The 19,513-nt window shown below is 32.5% G+C and overlaps 1 protein-coding gene across 1 annotated transcript; it reads right to left on the bottom strand.

Moving 5' to 3' along the window:
- Positions 1–11,376: 11,376 nt before the first annotated feature.
- On the bottom strand, positions 11,377–18,780 carry LOC126891385 (uncharacterized). Its single transcript, XM_050660561.1, has 3 exons — positions 18,530–18,780; positions 17,983–18,260; positions 11,377–11,447 (listed from the first exon to the last, which is right to left on the bottom strand). The coding sequence occupies exons 1-3, from the start codon at positions 18,778–18,780 to the stop codon at positions 11,377–11,379; spliced, it is 600 nt and encodes a 199-aa protein (XP_050516518.1).
- Positions 18,781–19,513: the final 733 nt, after the last annotated feature.

Genomic DNA, 19,513 nt, shown 5'->3' with positions numbered 1-19,513 from the left:
AATGGATGTCGCTTCCGGGGTTCTAAAACTTAGCTCCGGATTTCGTTTCAAAAAATCCTTTAGCCACTGCCATCCTGCCATCTTATTGGTTCTACTAAATGTGTGTTTAAGTTTTAATGATTCAGCTAATTGGAAAGCTAATCGCCTAATGTCATAGGAAGTTAGCCCAAATAGACGATCCGACATATTCTGTATATGGCTTACGAGACTTGATTCAATCTCTGCTGGAAAAACAGTCAAATGACCCCCTAAGAATCCTTTTTGGCTATTTTTAGCTATCTTATTTTGGTCCCGACATCGTCTCTTGAGAGTACTTCTGGGAACAACGTATGTTTTGGCTGCGAGTTTGAATCCCATACGGTTGGACTTAATTGCCTCAATAGCCTGTTTCATGTTATCTTCTGACCAGAGGTGCCGTTGATTTCCGGTCCCAGGCATGATCTTGAATAGAAGGAAAAAAGGTTAGATACTGAGTATCAGTTGTAAACAGTAGGTAAATATTAAAATCAGTATCAGGTATGATGGTCCCCTAGGCCAACATATCCGCATATAAAGGGGGCCATCAAACCTGATTTGCACACAATAATGAAATTCGTTGAAAAATTACTAAATACTAAATTTGGCAACGCGCTTTCAATGTGTGTTTTTAGGTTATACCTTATTACTAAGGCCAAAACCTAGATAAATAATTAAAGCAAATAAGTTTTGAGAAAAATGACCTGTTGACTTACCGTGTTTGAATATTCAAAACAGGCAAAAGTACAAAAAAGTCAATATCTTCACAAATAATCACTGTATCTTAATAAAACTTGGAACGTTACACCAGACAAGCATACAATATACACAATGATTACCCAAACGACGTTGCCATATCAACAATACGAGATTTCATGAGGGGACCATCAAGTCGAGGGGACCATCATACCCGAACTTCCCCTAAGTATATCGTCGTTGATTCTGCAATATCTGTTATGTGAAACACGTAATTTTTTTCAGGAATTAAATAAAACTTATTTTACGTTAAGTATCAACATTTTATAGGTATTTGTTCTTACTAAACATAGGAATAAATTTTTTAAAATAAGTGTAGTTAGTTATTAAAATAGTTTTTAAGTTAATTTGCTTAAAACCTGGAATTAATAGTTAATATGTCACATAACAGATATTTCATAGTCTGCTTTTTGACATATAGCAGTAATTTCATATTAATTATAAATTAATAAACAAAACTGTATTAAAAAATATAAATTTATTACATAAAGGATAAATGTAGCAAAGTTAATTTACAATTTGTAAAACTCTTAAACATAAAGGAAATATGTACCAATCTTTTAAATTTAGTTTTTTTATTCTGGTTTAAACTTTAGAGAATCATAAAAAGCATGGTGATCTTTTTCAGTGACGGATTTTAGCTCTTGAAGATGACGAAATTTGGATTCTGCTATTGGAAGTTCATTGCAAGAGACACCCCCATTTGCCTCATGCCAAACATACAGATGAACGTCTCTTTTATTGAGCTCGTAAATTGTAAAATTGTGAACTTGCAATTTTTGTTTGTAGTACATTGCCGATGCTTCTGTTTTTGGGCAAAGGAGGACACTCTGCAAATCCATTGTTACGACCAACTTTTCCGAGTTAGCGCTAGCCTTAGCAGATCGTTTAGCAGTGCGAGCATCATCTTTTTTTTTTTTGTTTTTTTTTTGTTTTGATTCTGGCCTTGGTTCAGAACCTTTAGCCACGTAACTACATATAAAATTATTATTCGTTCATAAGTATAAAATTGCCCAGTATACACTTAAAAATAAAGAATAATAAAAAATAAAGCTTACAAATAACAATGCCTACTTACTATGTTAATAAATACAACTATATTAATTTTTGTTTTTTTTTTGTATCATCTTTTCTTTTGATATGATTGGTGTACTCCTTCCTCATTATCTACAGTACCAACTTTGAATCCACAGCATGTATCACACTGGTCTTTTCTGTGATGGTGAATCGCTATTTTATCCTTTTTTAAGAGACCTGTGAAATGTGTTCGTTCAACTGGTGCCAGTTTAGATTCCGTGCACCATTTTTTGCAGACAGCATACATGTGAAGATAAGATCTAAAAGTTGACTCGACATATAATTTTGTTGACGAGGTCCGGCAATAATGGCTTGGTACCTTAGGGAGTAAATCCAACCATTCTTTTACTTTTTCTACTCTATTAATTGTAAGTGTGTCGTTACCACTAACCGTTATAGTTTCTTCGTCATTATCACTGGACCTTGGGCTGGGAGAACGAGCATCCCTTTTTACCCATCTCATAAAAATGTCTCGTCCTAAGTCAATGGTATTTAAGAAGAACGTTCGACAAACTCTCACTTTTTCCCCTGTTCCCTTTGTTAAAAGTAAATCATGGCCTTCGCCTTTACAACGTTTTCCAGTTACTTCTTTTCTTCTTCTTTTAATATCTCTTGTGGCTACTAATCCCTTAATATAGGCTTTCTTCTCAGGCCAAGTTGTTAGTTTCTTCCAAAAATTGTCAAAATTTGTTTCTGTCTTCATCAGTTATTTGAACACACATAAATGAGCTCATCCCTTTTCTTTTTAGCAGGGAATTATGAAGACCGCGACCTTTGCCCTAGCATCTCTGTCTTGGTTGTGAGTTCTGTTTTTATTTCGGCCGACCTCATGGCTTTCTCTAATACAAGGTTAAAAAGTAGTGGAGATAACGCATCACCTAGGGTGATGAATACCGAATGTATCGCTAAATCTGGAATAATAAAGCTGTACTACTCTCAATATTCAAATGTGTAAGAAATTTTTTGGGAGATTCTCCGACGTAGCAAGTCACCTACGGCTTGATAACCCGGAAAGAGTCCCACTAGAGCTCAATCCTTTTGATACTATAGGTATCTGGAATGAGTGAATTTTATCCTTAGAGTAAGTGTGAGTCGTATGGGTAAATTTGTATAATATAATATTTGCTGTAAGTCTGATTTGCTGTATTTTCATTGGCAAAAAGAAAAGTGCCTTCTCCTTCCAATTAAAGTTGTAGGTAAAATAATATTTTAAATATTTACAGTAGGAAAAATGAAAGAATACCCATGAACGAACATATAAAACACGCTGTATGTGCCTGTCACCGTGTCACACAAAAAATTGACCAGCGCAAGTACATGTAATAATGTACTTGCGCTGGACAATTTTCTTTGTGACACGGTGACAGGAAAATACAGCGTGTTTTATATGTTCGTTCATGGGTATTCTTTCATTTTTCCGACTGTAGTTCTAGTCCATTCGCTGACAAAATATTGTAAAACCTGTAAATTTTAAAGAACAACTTGGATTGACATGAAATTTGGCATACAGATAGCTAACATGGCAAAGAAAAAAGTGATATCCTGCCGATGTGTGCTTTTGGCTTGGTGGTGAGTTTCACCCTTCTTGAGTATGAAAAATATACATTCAAAATAAGTACGGCTAAACTGACAAATTCTAAGCAACTTTTATTCTATAAAGTTTTCTCACCAAGTCAATACTTTTTGAGTTATTTGCATGTGAATATGTTCATTTTTCAACAAAATTTACATTTTTAGAGGGTTTTTCGCAAATAACTCAAAAAGTAAGTATTTTATAAAAAAAGCATGGTTAGTAAAATCAGTTTATAAAAAAGTAAAAAAATGGTGTATGTATGAGGTCTCTAGACCCAGTAGAAGCAGAGTTATAGTTATAAAAAAGTGATCAAATGGTGTATGTATGAGGTCTCTAGATCCAGTAGAAGCAGAGTTATAGCTAATAAAAAATTGGTTCATATTCGTCAAATTCCAAATCGAATATTTCAACGTGAAATAATCAAAATGAAGCAATTTTTGTGGAAAACTCATTACAACTTTTTTAAACTGTTTAAAAAAAGCTGTATTTTTGTGTTTTTTAGTTACTAGCATCAAAAGTAAGCAATTTTGTTTGGCTACTGATGGAACCATAACCAACGGATATATTTTTCTCAATTCAAAGAATAACAAAAATGATATTTTAAAATGCAAACACGTTAAATTTGGTATAAACCTTATCTCATCAAAAGTCACGCCTCCAATTTGCGAAATAATAAAGATATAAAAATTTGAATTTTACTAGATAATCCAGGCGTACCCATTGGGAGATTGACCGTAGAAAGGTTAATCTTAACACCTACAGTTGGTAAAGAGCGGTCAGTAAGATTAATAGTCGTGAATTGTATTTGCTAGCAGTGAATAATAGTGAATAATTATGTCAAGTAGAAAGATTCAAACCGACATACTGCAGAATTGGTGTAAACATATTTTCACCAGAATTACTTACGTGTGATACAGGTTTGGAAGTCGCTAATTATAAAGATATCTGATCAGACTTAAAAGAGTCTGTGTGTTTAACCTGGTCCAGTCGCGAATGTTTTTAACCAGGATATTTGTAGTCTATCAGGGCCCCTTTTTCAGTTTTGTGCCCAGATTTGCATCTTGCTGCTTTTTACAAATATTGGTGTAAAAATGTCTATAAGGCTAAAAATTAACTGTTGTTTTAAATTGTTAATTCACCCCAGTTAATAGGGAAAAAAACATGAAAAAATGTTAAACAGGGTTTAGAAGGTGCTAAACGGTAGATGAGAGATAACTAATGATAATTCCGTTGAAGACGTACAGTTAATTTTTCTTCTTTTTTTTTTAAACAGTTACAAAGAATGAAAAACTCAGATTTTTGACTATAAAACGTTTCTTGTTAATTTTAGAGAAAAATGTTTTAAATAAGTGTTGTAGACCTTAAAAAGTTCTTTAATTTGATTGTACTCATATTAATATACATAAACAATTGACCTAGATAATTGCAAAAAACCTCATTTTTGCACTAATGTATAAATATGTATTAATAACTTTACATTTTGCAAAATGATATATAATTTAACTACTTTAAATTATGCCGTTTAGTAAGTTTTTTAAGTGTACTAAATTTCAACCAGATCGGACAAATGTTTATAAGTTATTCAATTTGTTTATCCCAGAGAGCAATTGTTTATACAACTGTTCTTGCCCTAACAGTGACTCTAGAGATATTTAGCAAATCGCAATCAATGTTTCGAGACTCTATTAATAAGTTAAATATTTTCTATGGGAAATAAGCCACAATTTTACTAAAAAATGAATTTATTAACGTTTCGAAGCCCAAATCGGGTTTCGTTGTCAAAATACAAAATACTTTTATATATTATATTATACATATATGTATATTATATTCAATAGTATTTTGTATTTTGACAACGAAACCGGATTTGGGCTTCGAAACGTTAATAAATTCATTTTTTAGTCAAATTGTGGCCCATTTCCCATAGAAAATATTTAATTATAAAAATGCCACAAGGAAATAGCTTCAGAACAACATCTATTAATAAGATATATTAAAAAAATTAGAATTTTATTAAAAATTTTATTAAAAAAACCGTTAAGATCCTACTTTTTAAGTTATAAACAATTATAATAACTTTGACAGTTTTATGTCACACGCTTGCATGTAGGCTCACTAAAAAGCTGGTGAAGAAACACATTTTAAAAAAGAAAAAATAATTTTATATGACCAATAGGAATCCAGTTATTTTTTTAATAAATCAAATTTTGCATTGTTTATAAACATTAAGAGCTGAAAATTGAACATATTGTATATATGGAAATATATATTTTATGACCCATTTATAGATTGCATATGCAGTGAAATAATAAAAACTTATGACCCGTTAAACTGATGGTACTCGTGAAACACCACCAACGAAAGTGAAGGTGGGAACTGTTAGAGCTTCGCTTCCTTTTTTGGAAAAAAAAACCTGCAATATATTATCACCTTTCATAGCACGCGCAACCTTCTTTTCTTGACTGGGTAGCTCAAGGAAATAATAAAAATTGTGCAAATTTCACCTTCCGGGAAAATTGGAAAATCCCGTGAAAATTAATTAATTCAATTTTACTAGGTATTGAATTTTACAAGTATTTCGTAAAAAATCTTTAAATTTTATTAATTGAAGTATATTTTTTTATATAAATATGTATATGTATATACACCGTTCTTAGGCGTCAACGCCCTTCGGTAGGGATCTATGGGGGAGTTTCACCGAGCCGCAAGCCCTTATCCCTTGCCGTACTGCTCCCTCATAGGTCGATCAGATGCCCGCATAGTCAGGTCTAAGCGCCAGATTCATATTTAGAATTTTATACTGACGCGTTAGCCTTTTTGTTTTCCGATGGCCTGGGCTGGGCTTGAACTCTCATACCTCACGGCGAAGTGAAGTGCGGGTCAGCCGCTAGTCGCACTGAGCTATCTGATCGATATATATAAGTATAAAATAATTATATATAAATTAGTACAATACATTTATTTATTTTCTTTTCATTTGAAATGTTTCACTATGATTTAATTTAATGAAGCTATTAATATTTCTCTAGATAGGCATCTAATAAGAATAAATAATATTTTTGCACTATTTAATGACGTGTGTTAAAGTTCAATAATTAGAATAAAATTTATACAGTATGTCCCTGTAAGTTGTATCCATATGGAAAACTTTTTTATTATTAATTTTACGAAAAAAAGTATTCTTCATAAAAAGCTCTGCATGGTTCAAAACCTAAGATTCAACCATCAGATATAAAATTGTATGAATATTATACGAGGTATGTTAAAAAGTTTGAATTTCACTCAAGAGTAAAGTAGCTTTATTTTTCACAATATTGAAAATTACTATTATGAAAAGTTGTTTGGAATTAAAAACTATATTCTAATATGCAATTACATCCTTCTAATTGAAAATTTTTTTTTTTTGAAAAATTATGGATAACAAACATTATTTTCAGTTATTTCAATTCTGATAACTCTTTTACTATTAATTTTACGAAAAAAAGTGATTCTTAATAAAAAGTTCTGCATGGTCACAAATCTAAAATACAACCATTTTATGTCAAATTTTATCAATTTTATACAAGGTATACCAAAAAATATGAATTTGGCTCAAGAGTAAAATACCTTTATTTTTCACAATATCAAAAATTGTTATTAGGAAAAGTTATTAAGAATTAAAAACCATGTTTCAGTATGTAATTACATCCTTCTAATTGAAATATTTTGAACTATAAAGGTACTTTACTTTTGATCTAAATTTATCTTTTTTGACATACCTCGTATAAAATTGACATAAGATGGTTGTATTTTAGGTTTTAGAGTATTTTAGACCATGCAGAACTTTTTATTAAGAATGACTTTTTTCGTAAAATTAATAATAAAAGAGTTATTAGAATTAAAATTACTGAAAATAATGCTAGTTATCCATAATTTTTCAAAAATAAATTTTTTCAATTAGAAGGATGTAATTGCATATTATAATATAGTTTTTAATTCCAAACAACTTTTCATAATAGCAATTTTCAATATTGTGAAAAATAAAGCTACTGTACTCTTGAGTGAAATTCAAACTTTTTGACATACCTCGTATAATATTTATAAAATTTGATATCTGATGGTTGAATCTTAGGTTTTGGACCATGCAGAGCTTTTTATGAAGAATAACTTTTTTTCGTAAAATTAATAATAAAAAAGTTTTCCATATGGATACAACTTACAGGGACATACTGTATATTTGTTTTGATAGTAATATATTATTTTAATAAATTCATATATGTAATTAAGTATAAAAATAAAAAATAAAACATTGTTTATGAATAATTTGATTATTCTAGTGAACGTCTATAGCTTCTAAATCGCTTCTCGGCAAGTTACAGTACATCCTCTACAAAGTCTGACTCGCCATCGTCAATAACCACTGTAGCGCGATTGCAACATTTTTTCTCCTCTTCTTCCACTGCACAGTTTGTACAGAGATCCGTACAGTTTATACCATATTTTTTACAGCCACATCTTGTACTTTTGCAACCCGTTGAACATTTACATGGTTTTTGTTTTATTATCTGTTCAGGAATCAAACAATCTAAGGTGTAAATAGGTTCAAAACCTATATCAGTTTTTTTCCATCCATATTGGGTAGAATCCAGTTTTTTACTTAACCAGTGTTGTAACTGATGATAAACGCGAAGTACATGCTGATAACCTGCACCTTCTGTTGGGGGCAAATTTTCCAATTTAAAAGATTTTTTCCCTGTATTCCTTATAAATTGTAAAAAATGTAACTCATTTAATGTCAATATGTTATTGTGTTTTTTTTTATATGTAACATCAGCTGCAGCAGAATACAAAGCAACAATGATATCACATCCGTTTTTCATGATGTCCTCCTTGTTAGAATTCTCGTCAAAAAAAATATTTATCAGATCTAAAATTTCTGACGATGCAGTTAATAATTTGAATTTTCCTTGATCAAAAAAAGAGGAAATATATAAGAACCCAACGTATTTTCTTAGATGAGAATGTTTAAAACTATTACAACTATAATAGATAGATTTTCCCTTTTCGCCTTTTTTTTTTCAATATATGTTATTGTCTGGAGCAGAGAGTTGCATCAATATGAGTATATCGATATCATTACCAATTATTATTACAACGGTTTTGTCAGGTTCATATTATGTATGTTCGTAAAGAGCTGTCTGCATCTTCATCTGCTACTTTAGTTCGGTACCCAGATTTGTTGAGCTCTGCACATAAAAGTTTAATCAATTGCTTTTTATTTTTACTAACTGCTAAAAATATTTTTTGTGTTATGGATAAGATCGTATTTTCAACCAATTTAATTTCTGGGCCTGGATAATAATTATTGTATATTTATATAAATAATGCACTATAATTAGCAAACTGCAAATTTTTTCAACGTGTTTCAATTTGGGATTCCATTCTAAAAAATAAAACGAAGCTATTCTCATCTTCACATTCTTTGGCGTTGTTTCACGAGTATCATCAGTTTAACGAGTCATGAATTTTATTTTTTCACTGCATATGCGTAATATTCAATCTATGAAGTAGGTCATAAAATATAGATTTTCTTAAATAACTTATGTAGTTAAGTTAAATATCGTTGTGCAAAAAATACAGTTATTAATATTTATAAATTAATCCAAAAATGAGAGTTTTTTACAATTATCTCAGTCAATTGTTAATATATTTCAATATGTGTCCCACCAAATTAAAGAACTTTTTAAGGTGTATAATATTTATTTGAAACATTTTTTTCTAAAATGCACAAGAAAGGTTTTATAGTAAAAAAACTGAGTTTTTCATTATTTGTAACTGTTAAAAAAAAAGAAGAAAAAAAACTAGCTGTACGTCTTCACGGAATTATCATCATTTATTCCTCATCTATCGTTTAAAACCTTCAAAACCATGTTTAACATTTTTACGTGAAATTGATGATTTTTTCTCTATTAACTGGTGTAATTTTTTCTTCGGTCAAAGTGTTTGTTTTGTTAGCCCTTACTGGTAAATTTAATTCTGGTTCTGTAACTACTTTTGTATTCTTTCGGATATCTACTTTTAGGAAAGGTGTGAATGGATCCAGTGTTTTTTTGTACATATATTCACCATATTTTTCAACACGAATCCATTTTACCTCATCCCTCGTATTTATTTTTTCTTTGTTAGTATCCTTTTTTCTGTTAAATACATTTAAATTATTTGAAATTTCTTTAATATTTTTACAGTGGTTTTCCATGTTGATAATAATCGATCCTTTCTTACTGGATTCCCGAATAACGTCTATACTGATCTGGACTGAACAAATTCTCAATTTTTCTTAGCTTTTTCTCTATTACTCCAAAATCTCTATCAGAATCTAGGAAGGAATGTCCCACTTCCGGAAACTTATGGTCACATATTTTTTTTTAAATAAGGTATTGATATATTATACATATCAGATTAAAGTTTTTGTTCTGACCAGCACATGATAAAATGATCTATTTTCTTGTTTCTACTGGATAAAAGTTGCACAAATGTGTGCAGAGAACTACCTACTTCTAAGCTACCCTTTGTGGCTACATTTTTAGTCCAATTAAAAAAGTAGGGCTTATCACCTTCATCTGTTATGCTGTGAATTCCAAGATTGTACTGCCACATCTGCCTTAGATAAAAAGCTTTTGAAGTTGTAAGTCTTGGTAGTGGCATAGTCTGTTGCAGGTCTATGGTCATATAACCTTTGTTTTTATTGCCACGAGCATATTGCCTGTCTGCTTTCTGTTGGTCAAAATCAAAATGGAAATTTCCTTTATGCTCATCATTTCCCAAACCTGCATCACAGGTAGAACAAGTGTCACTCTTGGGCTGTCCAAATGACAAATTAAATTCTGTAATGAAAATGTTACAGTAGAAACTCTTTGTTACTGCAAACGTTTTATCCAGTTCATTTTCTTTGATATATTGTTCATATAGTTCAAGCATTTTTGACATATTTAGTAAGGGAGATAAATACATTTTGTTGGCATTTTTCTTTCTGGAATAGTGAGACATGTCAACAGGAAAAGATAAAATGTGTTGTTTGATTACATCAATCACTTCTTGGGGAATTTTGTTAGGTCTCGAATTGTGACGCCCTCTTCTATCAGGAGGATGGTGCTGTGGTCCCAGAGTTTAGTTTTTGTTGAATTAGTTGAACCTTTTTGTTTGAAATTTGGTACAATGACATGAAGGCAGTTTTACAAACAGATCTTATGCTTTTCTGACAGGTTATTGAATAAGTAAATGTGGCAGATTTATTCTTTGTTGCATTTTTTCTATGACGGTGAACTGGCTTTATCGAAATAGACTAAAAAGAGTATAGCATTTTTTGCATTTTGATCAAAAGCATAAAATTTGCGAAATATTGCCTCTTTCTCACCTTGGTCAAATTGTCACAATTCTTTTGACAGTTATTCTTTTTACATAGAGACTCAAGCTCAACATTTTTTTTGGAATTTCTTTTTTGGCTTTTAAAGATATATTATAAGCTTCACCTCGTTGTCTAGCAAGGGCAGACTTATTTTTCTTCCATGTCTCAGGGCGCCGATTTCGTTTTTTAGATTTTTTTCTGGTAAGTCAAATATTTTTCTTTGTCTTGTTAATACTACTATCATTTTGAGAGGTTGAGGCTACAATAAATATATCCTCAAAAGACTTATTTGACTTACCCAGTGTAGTATTACTGTCTTAAATAATACACTCGATGTCTTTAGAACTTGTTTATTCACTTAACCTCTACATGACATAACCTCTAAGCCTAGTGCTAACCAACAACTGTCAATCCCCTGCTATCCTGGTTGCATACATTATGCCTGATAGCACATCTCCCTTTTTTATCATTAAACATTACAAAGAAGGTTATCCTACCCTTAACTCGATAACATCTAATACTAATCTCAACTTAAATACTAGACACTAAATACTACTAAATACTAAACACATTAATCAGTGTAATCTGCTAGATAAGCAGGTTTCTTAACAACACGTCTTGGCCTACTAGGTGTCACCGAACCTGGAATACTTAATTTCTGTTCCAAACCAGGACTAAAATTCTCACTTTTAACCCTCACTTCATTTCGAATCGCGGTTTCACTTGTTTCTTCTAAAGTGTCAATATTCTCATTTTATATAATACCGCCACCTGAATACATATTTAAATATAACCTGTCAAAGCAAGATATTTCTACTATCGTCAGATTAAAAACTCGACACGGGAAATATGAGGCACATCTGCACAAATTAGGTATAATTAATTCATCAGTCTGTTTTTGTGATAATGTTTCGATTAGAGATTTAAACCATATTTTCTTGGAATGAAAAATTAACGAGAGATATATAAATCAATTATATTACAATTTACGACAAACACAAGTTCATTTTCCAATTAGTATAGAATATCTACTAAGTTGTCATAAAATGGAAATATTTAAATTACTCATAAACTACTTGAAAGAAACAAATATAATTATTTAAGTGAAATACGTATAAATATAACAAAACTAATAAATTGAGGTAAAAATAAAATAAAAATCTGTGGCTAACGGACTCGCATCCAAGCCATTTTTTCACACACACACACACACACACACACACACACACACACACACACACACACACACACACACACACACACACACACACACACACACACACACACACACACACACACACACACACACACACACACACACACACACACACACACACACACACACACACACACACACACACACACACACACACACACACACACACACACACACACACACACACACACACACACACACACACACACACACACACACACACACACACACACACACACACACACACACACACACACACACACACACACACACACACACACACACACACACACACACACACACACACACACACACACACACACACACACACACACACACACACACACACACACACACACACACACACACACACACACACACACACACACACACACACACACACACACACACACACACACACACACACACACACACACACACACACACACACACACACACACACACACACACACACACACACACACACACACACACACACACACACACACACACACACACACACACACACACACACACACACACACACACACACACACACACACACACACACACACACACACACACACACACACACACACACACACACACACACACACACACACACACACACACACACACACACACACACACACACACACACACACACACACACACACACACACACACACACACACACACACACACACACACACACACACACACACACACACACACACACACACACACACACACACACACACACACACACACACACACACACACACACACACACACACACACACACACACACACACACACACACACACACACACACACACACACACACACACACACACACACACACACACACACACACACACACACACACACACACACACACACACACACACACACACACACACACACACACACACACACACACACACACACACACACACACACACACACACACACACACACACACACACACACACACACACACACACACACACACACACACACACACACACACACACACACACACACACACACACACACACACACACACACACACACACACACACACACACACACACACACACACACACACACACACACACACACACACACACACACACACACACACACACACACACACACACACACACACACACACACACACACACACACACACACACACACACACACACACACACACACACACACACACACACACACACACACACACACACACACACACAATATTCTCATTTTGCCGCGGAACATTATTATTAACCGGTACACTATCTAAACTAGTATTATTATCAATAGGCAATATTGGTAACTCAGCAGGCTCGCTTGGAAAGTAGTAGGGAGCATAAATTAAATGCCAACGATTCCGGCGATATTGGCCACAATTGGTTTCCATTACATAGGAACGCGGTTCCTCGCAAATCTCTACTACTTTCCCATACTTCCTTATGTCAACAATTCATACGAAGTCGCCAACATTTAAGGTGTCCATGTCCCCAGCATTATGACTTTTATTATAATTTCGCTCAGACTTATCTTTGACATATTTCTCTCTATTTAGAAAATCCGACTTTGTATTTAAAGTTTCTTCCAGTTTACTTGGTAACGCTGGAATTGTGGATCGTAATTTTCTATTCATAACTAACTCACTAGGCGAATAACCATGTTATAATGGATTGGTTCTATAAGCCAACAATGCTAGAAACATGTCTTCATTCTTATTCTTTTTTATAAGTTGCTTAGCCGTTTGCACCGCCCTCTCTACCCCTCCATTACTTTGAGAAAATTTCGGACTAGATGTAACATGGACAGAGTCATAAGTTTGTGCAAACTCTTTAAATTTTCGAGAAAATTGCCTCCCATTATCGGATCTCACTACCTCAGGAATCCCGAATCTAGAAAAGAGATCTTTAATTTTGGGAATTATAGATTCTTCTGTTAGACTACTTAATTCGAAAATTTCAAAATATCGAGAAAAATTATCGATAATTATCATAAACCATTTCTCATGTTTGAAAGATCTATGGCAATTTTTCCCATGGCCTGCGAACCGTCTTATCCCTGTAAAAAGATTCTTTAATATTTTGCCGATGTTCAACACACTTCGGGCAATTTTTTACGAGATTCTCGATCTGTGTTGGCAATCCTAGCCACCACACATTCATTTTTGCCCTTTCACGGCATTTTGTAGTACCCAAATGCCCTATGTGAATAAAATCAAGAACTGTTAACTGCAAATTTCTTGGAATTATTATACGCGAATCTTTTAATAATAAATTCTCAGAATATAATATATCATATTGATGCTGATAATAAGGAAACAACTCGACCGGCAGTTTAGATTTTTCTAGCCAAGATAAAATACAGAACTCTTTTAATTTCTTACAAATAAAGTCTTTTTCTTGCTCCTCTTTAATAAGTTTTTAAAAAATAGGACTTTATAGGTAAATTTTTTATTGCTGCTTTCACAAAAGGATCTACCTCGACCTCTAACTCTTCACCTAAATTTTTAGTTAGAATAGGGCCGCGACTCAAAGTATCCGTTAAAAATGCAATAATACAGTTTAAATTAAATTTTAAAAAACTTTCTAAAAACCTTTTTCAAATTGCCCAAGTTGTACTGTTAATATTAATGCTAATAAATGAAATATAAAAAATATTTTGACGTTTGTTTTCAAAATTTGACATTTTAATTTTAATTGCAGTGCCTTAAAAATTTTAAAGCACTAGTGCTTTAAAGTAACATTTTTAACGCTCCTATGGAGTGCTAAAAGTTGCATTTTTAACACGTTTGTAGAAAAAAATATTTATTAGGAAACAAACTAAAGTTCTACAAAACAATATTAAATAAAAATTCTTCGTTCGTTTACCAACAGAAATATTAAAGTTTACACTCGACAGGCGAATCACAGTTTCTTTAAACAATTGGCACAAATAAACATATTGGAATTTGATTTGTGACGTTTGTTATTTTCAATGCACGTCAAATGAAATATGCTTATGTACTTATTACATTTTATACCTAATGAATGCACAGAAACATTAAAAGCACAGTCTAGAAGATATTTCTTGATTTTTAAAATTAATAGCTTCTACCATATCCTTCTTGCTTTAAATTTCACCCAAGGAGAATGCGAAGTCCTTTTGTGCTGATTTTCCAGTTTGTTCTGTTCTGTCTTGCGTTAATTGCTTACTTCACTGCATTTTCTTTATTTTCCTTCATTCTACTTACTATGTGTTCTTAGTTACTGACGATTTGATCCTGTTCTTCCTATATTTACCACTGTTCCGTCACAGCCTACTACCACTAGTTCGTCTAGATAAGTGTTTCTCAACATTTTTCTTATCAGGAACCGGTAATACTTAGGGTAATGTTGGGCAGATTGCAATTGCGCGCAGCGGTCAGGGTTCTCAACAGGGTGTCTAAGCCAATGGCGCAATTGCGCGCACATCTCAACAGGGTGTCTAAGCCAATGGTGCAATTGCGCGCACGTCTTTAAAAAGTTATGCTGTGATTGCGCGCAAAGTCGTAGATTATAGTAAACGGAAGTTTTATTTACTTCTTATTCGTTTTGAACGGAAGTTTTGCTAATTTAAAAAAATTAAGATAATAACAAGTGAATAATACATTGAAATAGTTGTGATAAAAAAAACTGAATAGTGTTTCTTTTATAATTAATATTTATTGTATTAAATAATGTACATATGTAGACATTTAATTTGAACATGCCTTATAACATATAGTTTTAACAAATTCTATTCTGGATATTTCTTTATTTTTAAATTTCTCTATCAAATTTGTTACATATTTTAATGTTCTTTCATAAGTAATATTTTTAATTTTTTTTTGTAAATGTAAGCTATTTAATTGCACATAATTAAAAAATTAATATATTATATATATTATATATTATACAGTACAATTTTCAAAGGAGGAAGACCTAACCCTTCGGTCCAAACCTAACTTTCGGGTATTAGAGCTGCTGATATATACCGCTGCGCGCAATCACAATATACCGTTTTGTTTACCTGCCTTAATCCTTCCGTTGCGCGCAATCACAGCAACCCTCTTAAAGGTAAATTTCAGTACCCCAGGAGGTATTTGACCGCTGCGCGCAATCACAACCCACCCGTAATTTTTGGCGGACCAATAATTTTTTCAAATATTTATTGCATGTTTAGTAAATTGTTATTGAAAACTAAAATTACAAAAACTATTTTCACAAAATTTTTAACAATTTAATGGGATTTCTGCTGTTGTTCCTTCTGTATAACAGTATTGCATTAAGTTTTATATAATCTTTCTTGGTGTTTGAGCAGTCAAAGTAAGCGGAGAATATTTGATAATGATTTTGTTTAACTTGCATTACCAAAACTTAATCTTTTTCTTAAATGGATCTATTTAGTTGTGCAAATTAAATATATTTGTTGTACTACCCTGAAGACTTAAATTTAAGCCGTTAACCTAAGAAAATATGTCAGGTAGGCCAGTTTTGCAACCCATTCTGTATCGGAAAAAAAGTCAATAATGAAGATTTTTTCATTTACGAATATCTCCACTACTCTCACGTATCTCAAATAGTCTTGTCAATACTTTTCCCCAAAACAACCGTCTTACTTTAGCATGAAGTAATAATTGTTCATGTTCTGCCCCTACTTCTTGGCAAAATATTGCAAATAATCTTGAATTTTAAACGCTGTTTGCTTAATAAAATTCACGATTTTTATAGATCCGCACAAAACTACATTTAGTTATGGTGACAAATTTCTCGTTGCTAAATGTTGACGATGTATGACAATGTTTAATTATGAGATCTAAGGACGAAACTTATTGAATTTTTTTAGCAACACCACAATGCTTTCCTGTCATATTAGCTGCTCTATCAGTGCACAGCTCAGCGCACTTTTTCCAATTCAATAAGTGCTTATTAATGTACGAATTTAAGGCATTACAAATTTCAGAACATGTGGTATACAAAACTAATTATATGCAGTACAAGAACTTTTCTTTTTATGTCTTTTTGTGTATAACCAATATAACGAACGTAATAGAGAAGTAGAGCTAGTGGAAAAATACATATACCTTGGACACGAAATAAAGATCACAAGAGACAACCAAACATGCGAACTACGAAGAAGACTAAACCTAGCATGGGCAGCCTATTATTGGATAAGTCACAAATTACATTAAGTGAACTATGGGTGTATCGAAGATGGAAAATAAATTAAGAATTAAGGTTATTAAGAAATTAAGATTCTTAATTTATTTTCCATCTTCGATACACCCATAGTGCACTTAATGTAATTTGTGACTTATCCAATAATATTAAAAAACTTCACCATCAAGTTTCTTTACATCCTATATTTCTTAACAAAATGAATCGAGTTCTGTTTTTGAGGGATAATTTGTCAACTGATTTATCTTAGACCTTAAGTCTTTTCTCAATGGGAGTAACCTAGTTGAGTCCCAGAATTTATAATCCGTATTTCTAATAGCCGAGTTGAGTCCCGAAGATTGGTAAATTGAGTCCCGTGTCTAACTGGGTCTTAGTCGGTGTACGTAATGATTTCTAGGAATTAGAAAACAATAATTTTAGAGCATATAATTTTATTACAAAAATGTATACCTACAATATTTACAAAAAGCAATATAAGCTAGAATTACATGCTAATTCATTTATTTAACTATTCTAAATTTTTCACCTACACTTTTGAGGTAATCAAATTTTGATATTAATCTATTATTTATTCATCTACAAATTTTTTTGATGTAAGGGTTTGTGCAGAATAATTTTTTTACTTTTTTTTGTACACTTCTAATTTTAACATACGTTTCACTTTGAAAGTCTATTAAAACTGTTAAAAATTGAAAAACATGAGGATGAGCAAAATAAAATGACGAGTTAACCCTGGAATGAAAACTCTCACATGCGTTCGTCGTCCGTTGTAAACTCTTTGACATCTCCGCCCATATTTCTGGCGGAAACTTAGCCGATTCTGAGACATAATTATCGACCAGATAGTCCGCAAATTCTACTATTCTATGATTTTGTGGCTGTATTGATGATAAAGCTTCAACAAAACAATCTCCTACATCTTCTGGGTTGAGAAATGGCATTCCAAAGCAGTATGTTAAATATTTTCCTACATCACTCTCTTTGTCTTTGTATAAGGATGTTAAACCTAGTGCCTGAATTTTGCGCCACCTGAAATAAGAAAAAAACATCATTAGAATTACAACAGTATGACATATGGTATATAAGTAAAAAACACCGGAAAACAAAAAGCATATATACACATCATCATCATCAAAAATACAATTCAAATACTCGTATGTTAAATATGACTACTTATCAGGACCAGGAAAATTACAACAACGTGGTATATGGGAAATCAGTACAAAAAAAACCAAAAAACAAAAAGCACACATACATATCATCATCATTCAAAAAAGGATTCAAATATGACTACTTACCAGGATTGTCCTAAATGGAATCGGCAGCCCTTCAATGAAACATTAGTCCAAACTTCAGTGACACTTTGCTGAATTGCTTCTTCAAAATCTGCAAATACCGTTCTTAAAGCGAGTTTTTTATTGCATTTTGCATCAACTTGTTCTGTTAGGTATTTAAGTGCCAGTGTATATGTATGTTTTTGTTTATTTGGCAATAAGAAGAAAACCAAAGGTATATAATAATCTTCTTTTAGACCATGGATGGAGAACATTTGCTTAAAAAACTTTGGGCAATATTAAAAAGTTCCATCTATTTAAATGGTGTCCAAATCTGCTAAAAATTCTAAATTGCTGCTACAGGAAAACATAATAATTTGGTTTTCTATGTCGTTCACCATTCGAAAATCCTCGTTTTTGTTGGTTTTCACTGGAAATGTTTTTAATATATCATGAGTTTCCTCCATACTTTTTGGTAATTTAGGCAGAAGAGATCGTCGGGCGTTATACATATTTTTTCGAACCAATGCCACGTATTTGGTAGTCAAGGTACTAATATCTCCATTTCGTAATTCCTTTTGCAAAATTTTCATAGGTCTTTCACCGATGTCTTCTACGGCCTTTCGTTTTAAGGAGTTACTTAACATTTGACGGTTAAGTGCATCTTCGTTTAATTCGCTATGGTTGTGTTCATCCCGAATTTCCGTCACTACGTTGTCACCTTGGGTTTTTAAAAATGCTTTACATTTTTCTCTCGTCTGCGCACAACACATCCAAAGCTATTCTTTAAAGATTTGTGAAAACGATATTTGAAGCCATTTAACACAATCAATTGTTTTCCTTTTTCACTAAGAACAATTTTCACCGAACTCATTTTGGCAATCAACACCGTATCGTATACAGATAGATCGCACCATACTAAATATTTTGTAGGATATTGCTTTTTTATATTTGATTACCATAAATGCATAACCAATAAAATCATTTCATTCCTCTATTGTTATTCCA

The sequence above is a fragment of the Diabrotica virgifera genome, chromosome 9 (assembly GCF_917563875.1).
Source record: "Diabrotica virgifera virgifera chromosome 9, PGI_DIABVI_V3a".
Taxonomy (NCBI): domain Eukaryota; kingdom Metazoa; phylum Arthropoda; class Insecta; order Coleoptera; family Chrysomelidae; genus Diabrotica; species Diabrotica virgifera.
Note: the sequence above shows the minus strand (reverse complement) of the source record. Positions and strands in the feature narration are given on the sequence as shown.

Bases quoted from the DNA above. Each gene is read 5' to 3' on its own strand.
- LOC126891385 (XM_050660561.1), bottom strand. From the start codon at position 18,780: ATGTTCTCCATCCATGGTCTAAAAGAAGATTATTATATACCTTTGGTT. The intron at 18,261-18,529 runs GTAAGTAGTCAT...TTCTTATTTCAG, and splicing joins TTCCATTTAGGACAATCCTG to GTGGCGCAAAATTCAGGCAC. The intron at 11,448-17,982 runs GTGAGAGTTTTC...TAAGTATTCCAG, and splicing joins ACAACGGACGACGAACGCAT to GTTCGGTGACACCTAGTAGG.